Raw genomic sequence first — 16810 nt, 5'->3', positions numbered from 1 at the left:
GTCCAGCTCTATCCCTGGGAGGGGTCCCAGTCCCATAGGCGGGTTTCAGCAGAGTCTCACTTTCTGACCTTCTCTGCCCTGGGGACCCTTCCCTTGGGATTTTCAGCAGGGAGCCCCCTAACCCTTGGGGTCTCTGCCTTAAGGGACCTCAATGCCACCTCCCAATTTGGAGGGTCTCCACATGGGAGGAGCATCTTAGTGGGTCCTCCCAGTCCATGGGTGGGCCCAGGGACTGTCTCCGTGGTCTGTCAATCCTAGCAAAAACGTTTTTCAGGGGCTTCCAGGCCTCCGAGGAGAACAGGGACCTCCTGGCCCCACTGGCCCCCCTGGAGCACCGGTGAGACTTGGCTTTCATGGTGCCCTTTTGTCCCCTTACTGCCCTCACCCCAAGTCTGACCTCTGACCAATGACCTCTTCCCACAGGGAAAGGCAGGCGAGGATGGCAAGCCAGGCCCGAGTGGGAAAAACGTGAGTGTCCAGGGCAGACGTGGGGAAACCGCCGAGAAACACCAGACGGGGACACGGCGCAGATGCGCAGACACAGAGGGCACGCACTGCGGTGCGCGGACACCTGCCGCCCAGTGTAGATGTCCAGGTGCATCCCGAAGCTCTTGCCCATGTGCACACACTGGCAGCGCGCAGGGAGTCCAGTGCACATGCTGCCTTGTGCTCCTCTGGGCCTGTGCGTGCGCACGTGCCAGAGCAACCCGCAGCTACTGCACAGGCAAAGCGCCCGGGACACAGACTGAGAGGTGCAGACACGGGGGCGGGGCCACACGCAGGGGCACTGGGAGGCACGCTGGCACAAACACTGCTACCCATCCTCAGATGGGCACTATGGTGCGGGCACTATGGCCTGGGGCCGCACGTGGACCCGTGTACTGAGTCACTCGTATACTGAGATACACACAAGACGCACAGACATGTCACAGTTCTCAGGGCACCAGGGACGTGCAGACACGTGTCCACACTGTGCCTACCTGCCCGAGCTCCTGCCCATCCACGTGCAGACACAGTTCAAGAGACACTGACCTAGTGTCGCCCGCCGGAACACTCAGACCTCGCACGGGTGCACGAGCTGATTGATACACAGACCCAGGACAGGCAGCACTCACTGCCCCCAGAGGGCGCAGATGCTGGGGTACACGTGGGGAGCCAGAGGCAGGAGGGTGCGTGCAAGTGCGTGCGGAGGCGAGAAGACCCACACAGGCACACCCTGTAACATGCAGCAACTCACTGGGAGGGTCACAGGTCATGCCCCCAGACACACAGAGTCTTGGAGCTACTGGCACAGGTGGTCACCGTCACCGGAGAGCTGCCAGGACAGGGTCTCGCAGCCACACGCTGGTGAATGTTTGGGCTGACGTGAGCCCTCTGTCTACAGGGAGAACCCGGGGACCCTGGAGAAGACGGGAGAAAGGTAAAGCCCCTCACTTGGAGTTTGCTCTGGCCACAGATCAGGGCCATGTCTGAAGCACCCTTGTCTTCCACAGGGAGAGAGGGGAGATGCGGGCACCCCTGGGAGAGAAGTGAGTGCTGGAGGCTTCTAAAACCTCTAATCCCTGACCCTGACCCTGACCCTGACCCTGACCCTGACCCTGTGATATATGGCTCCAGGCTTTTCTGGGGTCTCAGAGTCCTGATGCGGGCTGCATCCTCCACAGGGTCTCGATGGCCCCAAGGGTGATCGTGGAGTGCCTGGTAGCCCTGGACTCCCAGGCCCCCCGGGCCTCCCAGGGCAGGTCGGCCCTCCTGGCCAGGTGAGTGTTCAGGGTCAGTCAAGGACTTGGGAACAACAGGGGCCACTGAGTTCCCACCAGACACCCTCCTAGGAAGGATGCCATGGTCCTATGTGACCACTTTGTGTCCTGTCCTGTCCCAGGGTTTTCCTGGCATTACGGGAAGTCCGGGCCCCAAGGTGAGTGTGCGTATGCTGGGTTGGAGGTGTGGTGAGGGGCTGACTGGGGTGGGGGGTGCATTCCCCTGCCTAATCATTCTTTGTTCTCAGGGTGACCGCGGGGACAGTGGATCCAAAGGTGAACAGGTGAGGCCCCCCACTTTCCCATGCCTAGGTAGCCATAGCACCCACACACGCATACACCCCCCCATAAGCTGGGTCCAACGGCTTGTCTCTTGCTGTCTCTAGGGCCTCCCAGGAGAGCGTGGCCTGAGAGGAGACCCTGGGAGTGTGCCAGTGAGTGAAGCTGGGGCCTGGTCCTCAACTCTGATGTACCTGCCTCCAGGCACTACCTCTCTATCCCCCTTGCTGTGAGGTCCCACATATTCTGTCCTGGGTGCTCAGCCAACTGACCTATTGCGGTTCCTGTAGCCTACACTCAGGGGAACCTGGGCAATGGGGACATGCCAGGGAGGGACTTCCAGTGGCCTTGAGCCTCCTCAAGGGTCTGGGGGAGAAGGCGTGGGCACTATTTCTGGGGGCAGTGTAGGGCAGGAACAGGACTTCTCCTCTGTGGGCAGCCCCTCACCCACTTGTGTTTCTAGAATGTGGAGCGGTTGTTGGAGAATATTGGGATCAAGGTAGGTTGCTTGGGGCTGGGTGTGGGCACCGGTGGGGGCCCCACGTGCCACACTGGAGCGTGCGCCTGTAGTAACGGGCCCTGCCCTCCAACCCCTCATTGCCATTCAGACGTCTGCCTTGCGGGAGATCGTGGAGACGTGGGATGAGAGCTCTGGCAGCTTCCTGCCCGTGCCTGAACGCTGGCGTGGCCCCAAGGGGGACCCTGGCGAGCGGGGCCCCCCAGGCAAGGAGGTGTGTGCTGGCTGCGTAGTGGGGGTGCTCTCTGGAGGGCGTGGTTGTACAGCCACCAGTATCTACTCTTCTGCTCTTCCAGGGGCCCGTTGGCTTTTCTGGAGACCGCGGGCCAAAGGGAGATCGTGGAGACCCTGGTCCTCAGGGGCCACCTGGCCTGGCCCTTGGAGAGAGGGGCTCCCCTGGACTTCCTGGTCTCGCTGGGGAGCCTGGAAAGCCTGGTATTCCTGGGCTCCCTGGCTCGGCTGGGGCTGTGGGAGAGGCAGGAAGGCCAGGAGAAAGGGTGAGCCTGGAGCGTGGCCGGGAGGCCGGGGAGTGGTATCCGAAGGGGCTGGACTGCCCACAAGCATGGCCCCCACCTTTCTATTTGTGCTTCAGGGAGAACGGGGAGAGAAGGGAGAACACGGAGAACAGGTGAGCTGCGACTCGGCCTCGGGGTGGGATGGCCTGGAGGCTGCGCTGGGTGGCCACCAGTTTCTCTCTTTTCTGCAGGGCAGAGATGGCCCCCCTGGACCCCCTGGTCCCCCCGGCATCCCCGGCACCACGGTGATCATCCCAGCCCTGCCCTAGGCCTGTGACTGCTGTCACTAGGGAGCCACCATTAGCATAGGCCCCAGAAACTCCATGTGGTGTCTCTGACCCCATGACCCTCTGGGACCCTGTGATCTGGGATGAGCCCTCCATGCCTCTGTGACAGAGACATCTCTCCCCTGTGACATTGTGCTTATAGGTGGCGGTGGACAAACCAGGCCCTGGATTACCTGAAAAACAAGGACCCTCTGGACCCAAGGGCGCTAAGGTCAGTGTGTGGTATCAACCTCGGGGCCACCTCCTGCCATGACCCCAGGGCCTGGCTTGACATGTCATCCCCACAGGGGGAGCCGGGCAGTGATGGTGAACGAGGCCCCAAAGGAGACAGGGTGAGACCTCCCACCCACTGCGTTTCCCTTCCTCTACGGGGGCCTGCAGGGGTGGAGTGGATATGGCCACATGGCGGTGACTGGGGGCTCAGGCATGACACTCCACTTGCAGGGCGGGCCAGGCATCAAGGGAGATCAGGGAGAGCCTGGAAAGAGGGGTCACGATGGCGGCCCGGTGAGTCCTCGCCCGTAGGCCCGTGGGCCGGCGCAGGGCTCTTACTTGTGCTGTCTGGGCCGGAGCCTGCAGTGCCTGGGACTACCTGGGATGGGGGCCGAGCACAGTGTGGCCTGAAACCTCTTCTCTCCAGGGTCTGCCAGGAGAGCGTGGTGTGGCTGGGCCTGAAGGGAAGCCGGTGAGTGGTGGCAGGAACACCCAGCCCAGGTTCTGTGGCGTGGCTGCCCTCTGCCACTGGCTGCCGTAGGCAGGTGACACCAGCGCTCGGCCACAGGGTGTGAGCCTGGTGTCCGCCTGTGCATGTGGGTGCATGATGTCTGTGTGTGTGTGCATGTGCACAGGCCTGAGTGTGCTTTCCATGAGGGACAGCCCATGGATGTGGGGTGATCCATGCCTTGGGGGGGGGGGGACAGCACAGAATTGGGCCTCCCAGGAAAAGTCCCTCAGGGGACAGGGACAGGCCCGAGTGATGCCCAGCTGAGGCTCAGAAGCCCCCTTCTCTATTCAGGGTCTGCAAGGTCCAAGGGGGAGCCCTGGTCCCGTGGTGAGTACCCCATAAGCCTCCATCCTGTGCTCAACCCCTGCAATGGGCTGTACTGCCTCAGTTTCCCTGGTGGAGTGGTGCTGGCTCCCCACTAGACTTTCTCTCTCTCACAGGGTAGCCATGGAGACCCTGGACCACCTGGTGCCCCGGTGAGTGACAGAACACTGCCTGGTGGGGGTGGGACAGGTGTTAGCCCCCGCTAATGAGATAGGCCTTGTTTGTGTTAATCCCTGAGCCCAGGTGGATAACTCTGACCCCTGTCCCCTGCCCTTGACACTTTTCTCTAGGGTCTTGCTGGCCCCGCGGGACCCCAGGGACCATCTGGCCTGAAGGTGAGTAGGGGTGTGTGCCAGTGTGTGGCTGGAAGGAGGAGGAGGCTCCTCCAACCCCTGTCCGCACCAGGGTGACATCTGCCAATCTCCTGGGATGTCACCGCCCTGAGACTAAACACCGAGGTGCCCCGGCTCTGGGGCTCTGCTTGTGGGCTGGGGCTGGGGACCACCTGTCCTTCTGTGGGCTCATAGGGTCCCTTGGCTTTTGGCAGGGAGAGCCTGGAGAGACAGGACCACCAGGACGGGTGAGTGGCCCAGGTCATGGGTGAGAGTCACAGGGAGGGGGTGGGGTCGGACCTTTGCTGACCTTCTTCTCCCCCAGGGCCTGCCTGGACCTACGGGACCTGTGGGACTTCCCGGGCCTCCTGGTTCTTCAGGCCTTGTGGTGAGTGAGTCCCCTGTGGCCCTAGCAGGGACACCATGTCCCTGTGACATGTTCTCCTGCGTCCCCCTGACATGTGACTTATCTCCTGCAGGGTCCTCAGGGGGCACCAGGTTTGCCCGGACAAGTGGTGAGTCTTGAGGGTCAGGCCTGGGCTCCAGGGTTCGGGGGTAGGCGGCAGGCCCCTGACAGAATTCCTTCCTCTCAGGGGGAGACAGGAAAGCCAGGAGCCCCAGGTCGTGATGGTACCAACGGCAAAGATGGAGACCGAGGAGCCCCTGGTGTGCCAGTGCGTGTTCTGAGGGGAGCTTGCTGCAGGCCTGTGATGGGGCTCCTGGAGGAGCAGGAGGAAGAGGAACAGCGGGGAGCAGGAAGAGGAGGAGGAGGAAGAGAAGGAGCAGGAGGAGGAGGAAGAGAAGGAGCAGGAGGAGGAGCAAGAGGAGAAACAGGAGGAGGAGCAAGAGGAGGAGGAGGAGAAGGAGCAGGAGGAGGAGCAAGAGGAGGAGGAGGAGCAGGAGGAGGAGCAAGAGGAGGAGGAGGAGCAGGAGGAGGAGCAAGAGGAGGAGGAGGAGCAGGAGAAGGAGGAGGAGAAGTAACTGGAGGAGGGGTTGGGGCTGGGCAGCCTCCGAGGGTGGCGGAGGCAGGTCCTCACACTGCTCTGCCACAGGGGTCTCCAGGTCTTCCCGGCCCTGTCGGACCTAAAGGAGAGCCTGGACCCATGGGGGCCCCTGGACAGGTGATTTTTGACCTCGCCCCCAGCCTGGATTGCATCCCACCCACCCATCCAGGACATCAGGGTGGGGGGAGACAGCAGGAGGCCAGGTAACTCACTAGGCATTCCCCACAGGCTGTGGTCGGGCCCCCTGGAGCGAAGGGAGAGAAGGTAAGTATGGGGGGTCCTGGGAAGAGGGGCCAGTGGTGGGGCCCAGGAACCCACGGAGCCCTCTTCCTCACAGGGAGCCCCTGGAGCCCTTGCTGGAGACCTGGTGGGACAGCCGGTGAGTGTGGACCCTTCACCGGCATAGTCCACCCACACTCCTGATCTTCAGCTTCCACACCATGCCCCACATTTGACCCCACTGCCTCCTGACCCATCTCTACAGGGAGCCAAAGGCGACCGAGGACTGCCAGGGCCTCGGGGTGAGAAGGTGAGGTGGGCCTGGTCCCAGGCCCGAGCACTGGGCAGGGAGGGGTAAGGTTGGGTGGCCAGACCCCCTTACCACCCTATCTGTGCAGGGTGAAGCCGGCCGTCCAGGGGAGCCTGGAGACCCTGGGGAAGATGTGAGTCTGGGGATTGGGCAAGCCGGAGCCCGGGTTGAGGAGCGCAGTTGTGGACATGAGGGAGCATCCCTGGGCCTGCGCACCTGCCTGACCAAGCCTGGCTAAAGGTCCAGGGTCCAGGACCCTGCTCCTGGAGCACCCCCCCGCCCCCAGGGCTCGGGGCCTGGCTTTGCTTACATGCCCGTCCTCAGCCTTCGCTTCCTCACCTGCTCTGATCTCCCAGGTCTCGGGCCTCTTCTTGGTCGTGTTTATGCTGCTCCTCACCCCTGCCCCGTCTGTGCTCCGCGTATCTGAGTTTGTGTCTGTGGGCAGGACATGTCTGAGTTTCTGGTCCTGTCCGAGCTCCCACATATCCACGCTCACGTCCACGGTCCCATACGTCCGTCCTCACGTGTGACCTCCGTGTGTTCTGGGGTCACACCTGAGCGTCCCTCTCTGTGTGCCTCATGAGTTCGCGACCACCTCTGAGCTCCCTCGAGCCAATCCTTGGTCACACGCCTGAGTTCCCACGTGTTCGCCATCACATCTCCACTCAGCAGGGACTCTTTTGGGGCCGTGTCTAAGCTCTGGGTGCACGTTCCCACCCTCTCACGTGCTGTTTACTTTGCCCTTTTTAGGGTCTTAAAGGGGCTCCAGGACTCAGGGGTCAGAAGGTATGTGTGCCCCAAAGTGTCCCTGCTGGGGGTCATGGTCCTGGGACTCCATGAGCCTAATCTGACCCCTTTTACCTCGAAGGGTGACCCAGGAGTTGGGGTCCAGGGCCCCCCTGGGCCAATTGGTCCTCCAGGTCCAAAGGTAAGTCGCTGCCCCATCCCTGGTGGTGAGGGCAGTGGGCAGGTGGGAGGAAGAGCGCATTCTGGGGCCAGTCCTGGGAAAGGGTCCTGCTGGGACCACTCCTCTCTTTGTTATCTGTGTTCCAGGGAGACTTGGGCCCCTCTGGCCCCCCTGGTGCTCCTGGTATTGTCGGCTTCCCTGGTCAGCCAGGCCCTCGAGGAGAGACGGGTCAGCCAGGCCCCAGTGGAGAGCGGGTAAGGATGCTGGGAGCAGTGTGTGCAGACTTGGTGACTTCAGGACCTCTGAATCTGATAGTGCGCGAGGAGAAGGGGCCTGGGCCCTGCCTCAGGGCTCCAAGTCTTGGGAGGCAGAGGATGAAGTTTCCCAAGTCAACTCTGCGTCTCCTGCCTCATTTTTCTGGTAGGGTCTGGCAGGCCCTCCAGGACGAGAGGGAGCCCCAGGGCCCTTGGGGCCACCTGGACCACCAGGGTCAGCGGTGAGTAGGAGTGCCCCAATTCCCCGTGTGTCTGATTCCTGTGTTGAAGTCTGTCCACGCGAGAACTTAAGCGGGGGCCATGCCACACTGCTTGGCCGGGTATGTGTGTGCCTTTGAGGGGCACAGGACCCTCACCTCACCTCATTCTGCCCACAGGGAGCACCTGGGGCCTCTGGACTCAAAGGAGACAGGGTAGATGGCACAGTCCTGCTGGCTCTCTCCTGTACCCTGTCACTTCCTTCAACCTCCACTGACACTGTCACCTTCTCCAACCTCCACTGAGCTTCGTCATCCCCACCAAACTTCCATTAATCCCCATCTCCCCATCAAACCTCCATTGACCCCCATCTCCCCATCAAACTTCCGTTGACCCCCATTTCCCCATCCAACCTCTACTGACCTGCCACGACCCTGTCGCCCACTGATTCCCCACACTTATCCCTGGTGTCCTGTTGATCTCCAGGGAGACCCTGGAGTAGGGCTGCCCGGGGCCCGTGGAGAGCGTGGGGAGCCAGGTGTCCGGGTACGTACGTCCTGCTCTGCAGCCATGGCCCACCACAGGGAGCCACACTAGGAATCCCTCTATTGCTGATCTCCCCGTTAAATCCAACTTCTGATTCAGTGAATTTAACGTCACCATCCAGGGTGAAGATGGCCACCCTGGCCAGGAAGGACCCCGAGGACTTGTGGTGGGTCCCCTTGGGGTGTGATTTTATCATTGGCCTGTACCCTTGGGACACCCTGAAGCCACCCACAGCCCTCTGGTTTTCCCTGTCTGCTCTCTGGTCCTTTGTCTCCTCTGCTCCCCTGGGCTGCCCAGTCCTTCCCCACCCCCTGACCTGTCTCCCCACTAGTCCCCCCAAAGTCCCTTAGCTCACAGTCTTCTTCTCTTACACAGGGCCCCCCGGGCAGCCGGGGGGAGCGCGGGGAAAAGGTAAGGATGTGGGGAAATGGCCCCTGCAGTGAGTGGGGGGGGTCTTGTAATTCAGGACTTGGGGACTCGTCCATTTGGGTGAGACTCACACCCTTCCATCCAATAGGGTGACCCTGGAATGGCAGGGCTAAAGGGTGACAAGGTGAGTGTGGACATGGAGGAGGGCGGGGGCAAAGAACGAAGGGTGCTCCTGGCTCCTCTGACTCTCCCCCATCCACTCAGGGTGACTCGGCTGTAATTATGGGGCCTCCGGGGCCGCGGGGTGCCAAGGGGGACATGGTGAGTGGGTCTGCTCTCCTGCAGACTGGGTCTCCCTTGGGTGCGGGTGGGATTCCTATGGGGGCAGGGCCAGGAGATCTGAGAGCTCAAACCCTCAGAGGGTGAGGGGCCTCCAGCTCCTGACCCTGACCCCTGACCACTGACTCTTGACCCCTGATCTAGGGTGAACGAGGCCTGCGAGGTGCAGACGGCGAGAAAGGACCTCGGGGAGACTTTGGGAGCCCTGGAGAGAAGGTACAGGGAAGTGGGGGGTACTGTGTGTGACTCCTGTGGGCTGTGAGGATGGGGGGAGGGTGGGAGGAGACAGTGGGTGCTGGCTTTCTGGGAATCAGAGGGAAGGGGTTTTGCGTGAGCCTATGGAGCAGCTGAGCAGAAGGGGCCCTACAGAGGGCTCAGGGGCCTCAGCTGAGGTCACAAGGGGAGCTTTGGGGACAGGAAGGGTCTCCTTGGGGATTAGGCGCCCTCCAGGTAAATTTAGGGGCTCAGGGGTACAGGGAGGGGCAGGAATCTGGGTTACCTGGGGTCTGTGGCCCATGTCACCCAGTCCATGGGCCACAGACCACCAGCCCACCCTGCCACGGCACGGGCGGGAAGGGCCGGGGCCATAGAGGCAGTGGGTAGCTGCGGCACAGGACAGCTCTGGCCCAGCTGGCAGGTTCCAAACTCTAGCTTGGCCGGGTACTCCCTCTCCTGGTCACTCCTGGTCACTCCTCCAGGGCAGCAAGGGAGAGCCTGGTGACAAAGGCTCAGCTGGATTGCTGGGCACCCGTGGACTCACAGGACCTAAGGCAAGTGCTGTCACGAGTGTCCCCTGAGTGTTGGCCACGCGTGTGTTCACATAGGGTCCATGTGCAGCCTGGGCCTGACCCAGAGCCCCTGGGTGGCTGCACACGGAGCCTGTAGGCTGGCAGGGGGTCGGTCATACAGAGACAGTCACACTAAAGAGCCACCTCCCTTCCCCCTGTGTTTCCTACAGGGGGAGCCTGGTGATGCAGGGATTCCTGGTGACCCGGTGAGATACCCTGGTCCCACAGGCCCCGTCCCCCCTGTGGTGACCCCGTACTCTCATGGTGTCAGGTGGCCCAGAGGCCCCCACCTTCACAGTGACCTCTGCAATGGTTCCACCCCGTGGTGACCCTGTCCCCATGGAAAACCCTGCCCCACCCATCACATCCAGACTGATTCCCTGCGACCTCTCACTGACTCCTTGACTTCATGTTGACCTCTCTCCCCCAGGGACCCCCGGGAAAGGACGGAGTCCCTGGCATCCGAGGAGACAAAGGAGAGATGGGCTTTATGGGTCCTCGGGGCCTCAAGGTGGGAAGGGGACTGGGTTTCTTTCTTTCTTTTTTTTTTTTTTTAAGATTTTATGTATTCATTTTCAGAGAGAAGGGAAGGGAGGGAGGGAGAGAGGGAAACATCAATGTGTGTGTGGTTGCCTCCTGCGCACCCCCCACCGGGGACCTGGCCCGCAACCCAGACACATGCCCCGACTGGGAACTGAACCAGCGACCCCCTGCTTCCCAGTCCAGCGCTCAATCCACTGAGCCACACCAGCCAGGGCGGGACTGGGTTTCTTTGTCCTGGTCAGGAGGCCTGATGTTGGAGGGTGAGGTGTCTGGGGTCAGAGGTCAGTATCCAGGGTCTGATGTTGGGTATCCAGAGTTGAATGTGGCAATGTTAGGTCCGAGGTTGGAAGAGGAGAGGCTGGAGTGTCTGAGACCAGTTTGGAGAGCAGTTTAGGGCGAAGGGGTTATAGGGTGAAGTATCCAGAAGTCACTTTCCACTGCTTTTTTCCTCAGGGCGAACGGGGGGTTAAGGGAGCCTGTGGCCTGGACGGAGAGAAGGGAGATAAGGTATAGAGGTGAGGGGATGTGGGCGGCAACAGGGCCTGAGGCCTCAGGCTGACCGCTCCCCTGATGCCTGCAGGGAGAAGCTGGCCCCCCAGGCCGCCCTGGGCTGGCAGGACGCAAGGGAGATGCGGTGAGTGCGGGCACACCCAGAACTGGGGGAGGATGGGCGGACCAGGCCCTAGCATGCCTTCTCTTCTCCAGGGGGAGCCGGGCATGCCAGGACAGGCAGGGGCCCCTGGCAAGGAAGGCCTGATCGGTCCCAAGGTACGAGGTCTCCCCGTAGTGGACAGCAGGGGAATCAGGATGGGCAAGGAAGGTCATGACAGGGCCATAAGAGTTTCAGGTGAAGGAAATTATGGAGCGGGGAGTGGGGCTGGTCTTGAGATTTCGGGGTGAGTCAGGGTCACAGTTGGCTTTAGGGTGGAGGGATGGGAAGTCTATGGCAGGTGTGGGAGAAGGGTAGCGGGTCAGTGTAGGAAAATAGGAGGAGTCGGGGGGTACTGTAGTGGGGTTGGGGTCCTGGGGATCACAGTGGATGGAGCGTCCCAGGATGGCAGGGTCACGGGTGCTTGGGTTACAGAAGGCTGAGGCCGCTGCGCCAGGATGCTCTCGGTGGCTGAGCCGAGGGAGGCCAGGGCAGAGAGGCTCCCATAGTCCTTTCTGTTCCCAGGGTGACCGAGGCTTTGATGGACAGTCAGGACACAAGGGTGACCAGGGCGAGAAAGGGGAGCGGGTAAGTTGAGGCCAAGGTCATGGTGAACTGAGGGGATTGTGTTCTCTGGAAGTGGCTCCATCTTTGGGGGCTCTGATCACCAACCCTGACCTCTTTCTCCCCAGGGGCCCCCAGGAATCGGGGGCCTCCCAGGTCCCAGGGGCAATGATGGTGCCAGTGGTCCCCCTGGGCCATCTGGCAGTGTTGGTCCCAAAGGATCTGAAGGACTTCAGGGCCAGAAGGTGAGGGGCCCTGACTCTGACCCTTGACTCCTGAGCCTCCCTGACTCTCCCAGCCTTGCTGACCTCTGATCCTGTTCCCCATCTCCCGATATCCCTGCCCCAACTTCTGCACCTGTAATCCCTAACTTGCCCTACGTCTGACCCCCGTACCCCTGACCCTGGTCCTTGCACCTGACAGGGTGAGCGAGGTCCCCCTGGAGAGAGTGTGGTGGGTGCCCCTGGTGCCCCTGGGACCCCTGGAGAGAGAGGGGAACAGGTGAGTGGGGATTCCTGAGCTTGTGGCCAGAGACTGGGATGACCTCTGGTGTTCCTGAGATCAGAGGTCACAGCCTGGTCCCACCATTGCACATAGGGGCGGCCAGGACCTGCCGGCCCCCGTGGGGAGAGGGGAGAAGCTGCACTGACAGTGAGTGCGCCTGCCCCCAGCACCCTGATGCCGTCCCTCCATCATCCCTGCCTCATGTGCCCTTTGTCCTCCCTGGGGTCCGTGGGTTCTTTGTGATGCCTGTGGTCTGGTGCTCGCAGGAGGATGACATTCGGGGCTTCGTGCGTCAGGAGATGAGCCAGCACTGCGGTGAGTGAGGCCCCATGCCGTCCCAGCGCCCCTAGACAGGGTCAGGCAGGCTCCCCAGAACTTCAGGAGTCAAGGAGTTGGGTGGATAGGGATGGACACACAGGAGGACGCACGTGCTTCAGGACAGGGCTTCCCCAGCGGAGAGGCAGGCGGACGTGGGTGGACACGCAGGGAGTCTGGATGCCCAGCAGGGCCACGTGTGGATGAGGTGGAGGTGGGAGCAGGCTGTCCCTCTGGGCCTGGCATGGGGCATCAGACAGTACAGCTCTGTCCCCTCCTGTCCTCTGTCTGCACCTGCTTTTGCGGTCTCACATGCTTGTTTCTGTCTCTGCCTCCCTCTCTTGCCCTTTGCTGACCTGCCCCAACTTCTCTCTTGTGCTTTCTGTTTCTCCTCTGCCTTCCTTCCTCTTTCTCTCTCCCTTTCTCTGTCTCTGCTTCCCTTCCTCTCCCTCCATCTGCTGGTCTCCCCGTCCCTCTCTGTGTATCTCTACCTCTCGTGTGTCTCTCGCCCTGCCTCTTTCTACCTTTGTCTCTTGCTTTCTCCGTCATTGTCCCTGCCCCTCTGCCCCCTCCAGCCTGCCAGGGCCAGTTCATCGCATCTGGATCACGTGAGTAGTTTTCTGGTATTTTCTGCTCCTGGAACTTCCCTCACCCCAGGCCCTGCTGTGCCCATCACCTGGTCCTCTCAGCAGGGGCTGGGCTGGGGTGGCCACCATGACAACCCCAGGGCCCTGTGCCCCGCTCCTTGCTCCAGACCCCCTCCCCAGTTATGCCGCAGACACCGCCAGCCGCCAGCGCCGCCCCGTGCCCGTGCTCCGGGTCGCTCATGCCGAGGAGGAAGGTGAGGGCAGCTGGACGCGTGGGGCATGTGCAGGTGCAGCACAGGCACCCGCCAGGCGCGCCTGCACGCAGGGCACCTGCTGCACACACATGGGAGACCGTGGGCTGGAGTTGGGCACCAGGAACCTGGCCCAGCGGCAGCTCTCACAGCACACCCTCCCCCACCCCACGCCCTGTGCAGACCAAGTACCCCCTGAGGATGATGAGTATGAATACTCGGAGTACTCTGTGGAGGACTCCCAGGACCCTGAGGCCCCTTGGGACAGCGACGGTGAGGATGCTGGCTGGGCTCAGAGGGGCTCAGGGAGGGGAAGGAAAGCTGGTCCCTGCGGACCCGGTGTCAACTCCAGGCCCTCTCTGACTGTCGCCATCCCTGCTGACCTCCTGCCCCCACGGACCCCAGACCCCTGCTCGCTCCCGCTGGATGAGGGCTCCTGTACTGCCTACACCCTGCGCTGGTACCATCGGCCTGCGGCTGGAGGTACAGAGGGCTGTCACCCCTTCGTCTACGGCGGCTGTGGAGGGAATGCCAACCGTTTCGGAACCCGTGAGGCCTGCGAGCACCGCTGCCCACCGCAGGGCGCCTAGAGCCAGGGCAGAGGTATGGGTCTGCCCTCCACCCCAGCAGGGGCCAGGGCGCTGAGCCTGCCCAGATCGCTCCCGGGTCAGGGTCCTGGGTCAGAAGCCCCCTCCAACTGGGGGACCTGGGACAGACCCCAAGACCAGAGCTAAAGAGAGAACCCAACTGTGGAGTCCCCAGTATGGTCCCCTTTGTTCTCCCCCACTACCCTTCACTCGGTGCTGCTCTGTGGCCCGTGTGTTGGGTAAGGTCAGGCGGCTGACTCAGCTCCCAACCTGCCCCGCCAGGTGCTCTTCAGGGCTGAGGCCCAGGGCAGGAGCTGAAGTTCAGTGACCCCTGGAGGAGATGGTGTCTCAGCAGGACGTTCCGTTCCTTTCCTTGGTGCTAGAGGCTCGTGTGTCGTGAGCACACATGAGTCTGTCCATCATTTCAGTGACTTGTTCCCGCGGGTCTTGCCTTCCCCCCTGTGGACAAACCCCCATTGTGGCTCCTGCCTCCCTGGCAGATGACTCAGTGTGGGGGTGGGGGTGGGCAGTGAGCGGATGTGACTACGTCTGACCCACCCCTTGACCCAAGCCTGTGATGACATGGTGCTGATTCTGGGGGGCATTAAAGCTGCTGTTTTGAAAGACCCTTGTTGTGGCTGCTTGGGGAGGTGGGGTGTCAGGGGGCAGATTTCCCTGGGAGATCAGTACTTTCCTGCAGGGGTGCAGGGTCCCACTGTCCTATGACCCTCGGCCCCTGACTTGTCCCCAGAAAGGCGTACACAGGGTGAGGGCTGAGGGGATGTCCTCACTGCCCTCCAGGAGGGGATGAGTCATGGGTGGGGGGCTGCCTCATGCCAGGCAACATGCCCTGTCCCCCCCAGGGGGCTGAGGCAGATAAAAGGGGCTCTAACCGGGTAGAGGGTGAGGTCGCAGCACAGGCGCCTGGCCCCAGCCCTGGGCAGCCACAGTGGCCCTGACTTACTCCAGAGGAGGCTGCTGCTTCTGGTAGGACTGGGGTCCGGGTGGGATGGGCGGGGCCTCGGGGACGGGTTGGGTCTGGGATTTGGGTGAGTGGAGGTCTCTGGACCTGAGGGTACTCCTGGGCCCCTGGCTGCTTCTCCTGCTCAAGGACCCCCATTGCTGCCCACTTGGCCTGGACTCTTGCCTGGACCTCAGGCTCCCCTTTGTCCCTCTGTGTTTCTCTGTCTCTGCATCCTTATTCCCACCACAGTGTCTGTCTCCAGTTTGGGTTCTTTCTCTTTCTTCCAGGCTCCCTCTCTTGTGCTCTGCCTCCCTCTCATCCACCTCCATCTCTTTCTTGCCTTCTCTTCCTCTGTATAAATATAAATACATAATATTTCTATACACACACACACACACACACAATCTCTGGATTTCTCTCTTTACCTGTCTCTGTCTCCCTCATTCTCACCCTCCTGTCTCTCTGGCCCCTTCTCCATGTCACTCTGTCACTCTCCTTGTCTTTCTGTCTCTGTCCCTGAGCCACAGCTGACCCCAGCCTCTGCCCTGAGCCTGTTTTCTCCTCGCAGCCTGACCACACGATGACCGAGTGGGCTCTTCTGGTGCTGACGGCCCTGACCTTGGGCAGGGTCCTGCTTGTCCCAGCGACCCCGCTCCCGGCCTTCCAGCTCCCCCCTCAGAACTTTCCCCAGGCCACTCCCTGCCCTGTGGCCACAAAGAGCCCCTCAGCCGGCACCACAGGCCCCCCCACCACTCGGAGCCACCCCAGCCCTGGCCCCCGCCCCGGCCCACGCATCACCCTCTCGCTGGATGTCCCCCTTGGGCTCCAGCAGATCCTCCTGGAGCAGGCCCGTGCCAGAGCTTCGAGGGAGCAGGCAGCCGCCAACGCTCGCATCCTGGCCCATCTTGGCCGCCGCTGAGCCTGAGGGCAGGGCCACTTGGATGGGGAGCCCTGGAGGGCAGCAGCAGAGCTGGATGTACCACTCTGGGCACGGTGCATCTGGACGCTGCCATATGGGGTCTCTGCCACGTCACACCTGAGTGCCTCACAGCGCCGCTGTGTGTCTGGATGGCCGTGGCAGGTGACTGCGGAGAGGGGTCATGCTGCGCCTGGGAGCCCCGCAGACTTACAGTGTGTCTGGTCACTACCACGGAAGGCCACTGCCCTGTGCAGCCTTGCTACGTGTGGGGGCCCCATGGTCACAGAGCGTCTGGACCCCACCCTGCGTGATCACTCTCACCCCACTCTCAGGAACCTCCAAGCAGGAGCCCACCACTGCATCTGAGACCAGCCCACCTGAGACCAGACCTGGCAGTCAGCCCTGTCCCCACAGGTCACCACGTGGAAGTGGTAGCTGATGGGCACATGCACATCTGTGCTCCCCGAGGCAGCAGCCACCCTGGGTGGACAGGCTGTTGGGGGCATCTCCAGGCACAGGTGGCTGTGGTGGGAAGTCTGTGGCTTTGGCCACCTTGCCTCTGGGGTGGGGAATATGTGTGTATGTGGCCACATCTCTGATATCTGACAGCTGTGAGTGTGTGTGACAGGCGATGGCATGTGACAGGGCTTGGAGGAACAGCTGCTTGTCCCCTGAACCTGCGTGAAGTGTGCAGAGCACACAGCCAAGCATGGTCCCACCTGCAGCCCGGCCCTTGGACGCACAGAGCTCAGGGAGAGCAGGCTCAGGCTGCCGGGGCTCAGGCCCAGCTCTGCCCCTCCCGGAGCAAACTGTCCTGAGCAATGCGCTCACCTTTCCGAGCCTGTTTCCTCAGCTGTACAACAGGCGACACCACCTAGCTTCTTGTGAGCACCAAGTGACAAGTGCACATCAAGATTCTGGCATGCAGGCGGAGCTCAATAAACGTAGTGCTGGAGACTGGAATGGCCGAGTCACACAGCCGTATGCACGCAGGCAGTGGCACACGGAGGAGGAGGCAGTGCTGGCTATGCTGCTCCTCTGTCCATTCCCTGCTCCCCACACCTGGTCCCTCGGTGTGGAAGAGTAGGTTTTGCCTTATCTCATCATACTTCAGGCTCCGTTGCCGACCTTCTGGATAGTGCGGACAGGCTTGCCCGAGGATGGGGCAGGCACTCCAGGCGGTGTAGGCACCTCCAGCTGGAGATGAGGGCAGAACTGGGCGGTATGGACAGCT

At 61.9% G+C, this 16810-nt stretch overlaps 2 protein-coding genes across 2 annotated transcripts in view; both read left to right on the top strand.

Moving 5' to 3' along the window:
* Nucleotides 1-14317, top strand: part of COL7A1 (collagen type VII alpha 1 chain) — a 30426-nt gene extending 16109 nt beyond the window's left edge. Inside the window, exons 64-119 of the mRNA XM_053929912.2 lie at nt 275-337; nt 424-468; nt 1385-1420; nt 1494-1529; nt 1665-1760; nt 1883-1918; nt 2009-2044; nt 2147-2194; nt 2503-2538; nt 2648-2770; nt 2853-3053; nt 3149-3184; nt 3263-3316; nt 3501-3569; nt 3646-3690; nt 3803-3865; nt 3999-4043; nt 4374-4409; nt 4523-4558; nt 4697-4741; nt 4954-4986; nt 5064-5126; nt 5218-5253; nt 5332-5412; nt 5791-5859; nt 5971-6006; nt 6080-6121; nt 6227-6271; nt 6360-6404; nt 7022-7057; nt 7140-7199; nt 7325-7432; nt 7603-7674; nt 7831-7866; nt 8138-8197; nt 8319-8363; nt 8573-8608; nt 8715-8750; nt 8831-8887; nt 9050-9121; nt 9604-9675; nt 9864-9899; nt 10124-10204; nt 10690-10743; nt 10817-10870; nt 10942-11004; nt 11411-11473; nt 11578-11694; nt 11873-11950; nt 12047-12100; nt 12220-12268; nt 12844-12876; nt 13023-13109; nt 13290-13379; nt 13512-13709; nt 13976-14317. Of these exons, the coding sequence (XP_053785887.1) occupies nt 275-337; nt 424-468; nt 1385-1420; nt 1494-1529; nt 1665-1760; nt 1883-1918; nt 2009-2044; nt 2147-2194; nt 2503-2538; nt 2648-2770; nt 2853-3053; nt 3149-3184; nt 3263-3316; nt 3501-3569; nt 3646-3690; nt 3803-3865; nt 3999-4043; nt 4374-4409; nt 4523-4558; nt 4697-4741; nt 4954-4986; nt 5064-5126; nt 5218-5253; nt 5332-5412; nt 5791-5859; nt 5971-6006; nt 6080-6121; nt 6227-6271; nt 6360-6404; nt 7022-7057; nt 7140-7199; nt 7325-7432; nt 7603-7674; nt 7831-7866; nt 8138-8197; nt 8319-8363; nt 8573-8608; nt 8715-8750; nt 8831-8887; nt 9050-9121; nt 9604-9675; nt 9864-9899; nt 10124-10204; nt 10690-10743; nt 10817-10870; nt 10942-11004; nt 11411-11473; nt 11578-11694; nt 11873-11950; nt 12047-12100; nt 12220-12268; nt 12844-12876; nt 13023-13109; nt 13290-13379; nt 13512-13696 (3369 nt within the window). The 3' untranslated portion in view covers nt 13697-13709; nt 13976-14317. The remainder of the gene's footprint in view (nt 1-274; nt 338-423; nt 469-1384; nt 1421-1493; nt 1530-1664; nt 1761-1882; nt 1919-2008; nt 2045-2146; nt 2195-2502; nt 2539-2647; nt 2771-2852; nt 3054-3148; nt 3185-3262; nt 3317-3500; nt 3570-3645; nt 3691-3802; nt 3866-3998; nt 4044-4373; nt 4410-4522; nt 4559-4696; nt 4742-4953; nt 4987-5063; nt 5127-5217; nt 5254-5331; nt 5413-5790; nt 5860-5970; nt 6007-6079; nt 6122-6226; nt 6272-6359; nt 6405-7021; nt 7058-7139; nt 7200-7324; nt 7433-7602; nt 7675-7830; nt 7867-8137; nt 8198-8318; nt 8364-8572; nt 8609-8714; nt 8751-8830; nt 8888-9049; nt 9122-9603; nt 9676-9863; nt 9900-10123; nt 10205-10689; nt 10744-10816; nt 10871-10941; nt 11005-11410; nt 11474-11577; nt 11695-11872; nt 11951-12046; nt 12101-12219; nt 12269-12843; nt 12877-13022; nt 13110-13289; nt 13380-13511; nt 13710-13975) is intronic.
* Nucleotides 14318-15237: 920 nt separating this feature from the next.
* UCN2 (urocortin 2) lies at nt 15238-15576 on the top strand. Its single transcript, XM_024565854.2, has one exon. It carries the CDS (start codon nt 15238-15240, stop codon nt 15574-15576), a length of 339 nt encoding a protein of 112 aa, XP_024421622.2.
* Nucleotides 15577-16810: the final 1234 nt, after the last annotated feature.

The sequence above is a fragment of the Desmodus rotundus genome, chromosome 8, assembly GCF_022682495.2.
Source record: "Desmodus rotundus isolate HL8 chromosome 8, HLdesRot8A.1, whole genome shotgun sequence".
Lineage (NCBI taxonomy): Eukaryota > Metazoa > Chordata > Mammalia > Chiroptera > Phyllostomidae > Desmodus > Desmodus rotundus.
Note: the sequence above shows the minus strand (reverse complement) of the source record. Positions and strands in the feature narration are given on the sequence as shown.

What these genes read in the sequence shown, in the direction of transcription:
- UCN2 (XM_024565854.2), top strand. Translation starts at nt 15,238, where the DNA reads ATGACCGAGTGGGCTCTTCTGGTGCTGACGGCCCTGACCTTGGGCAGG.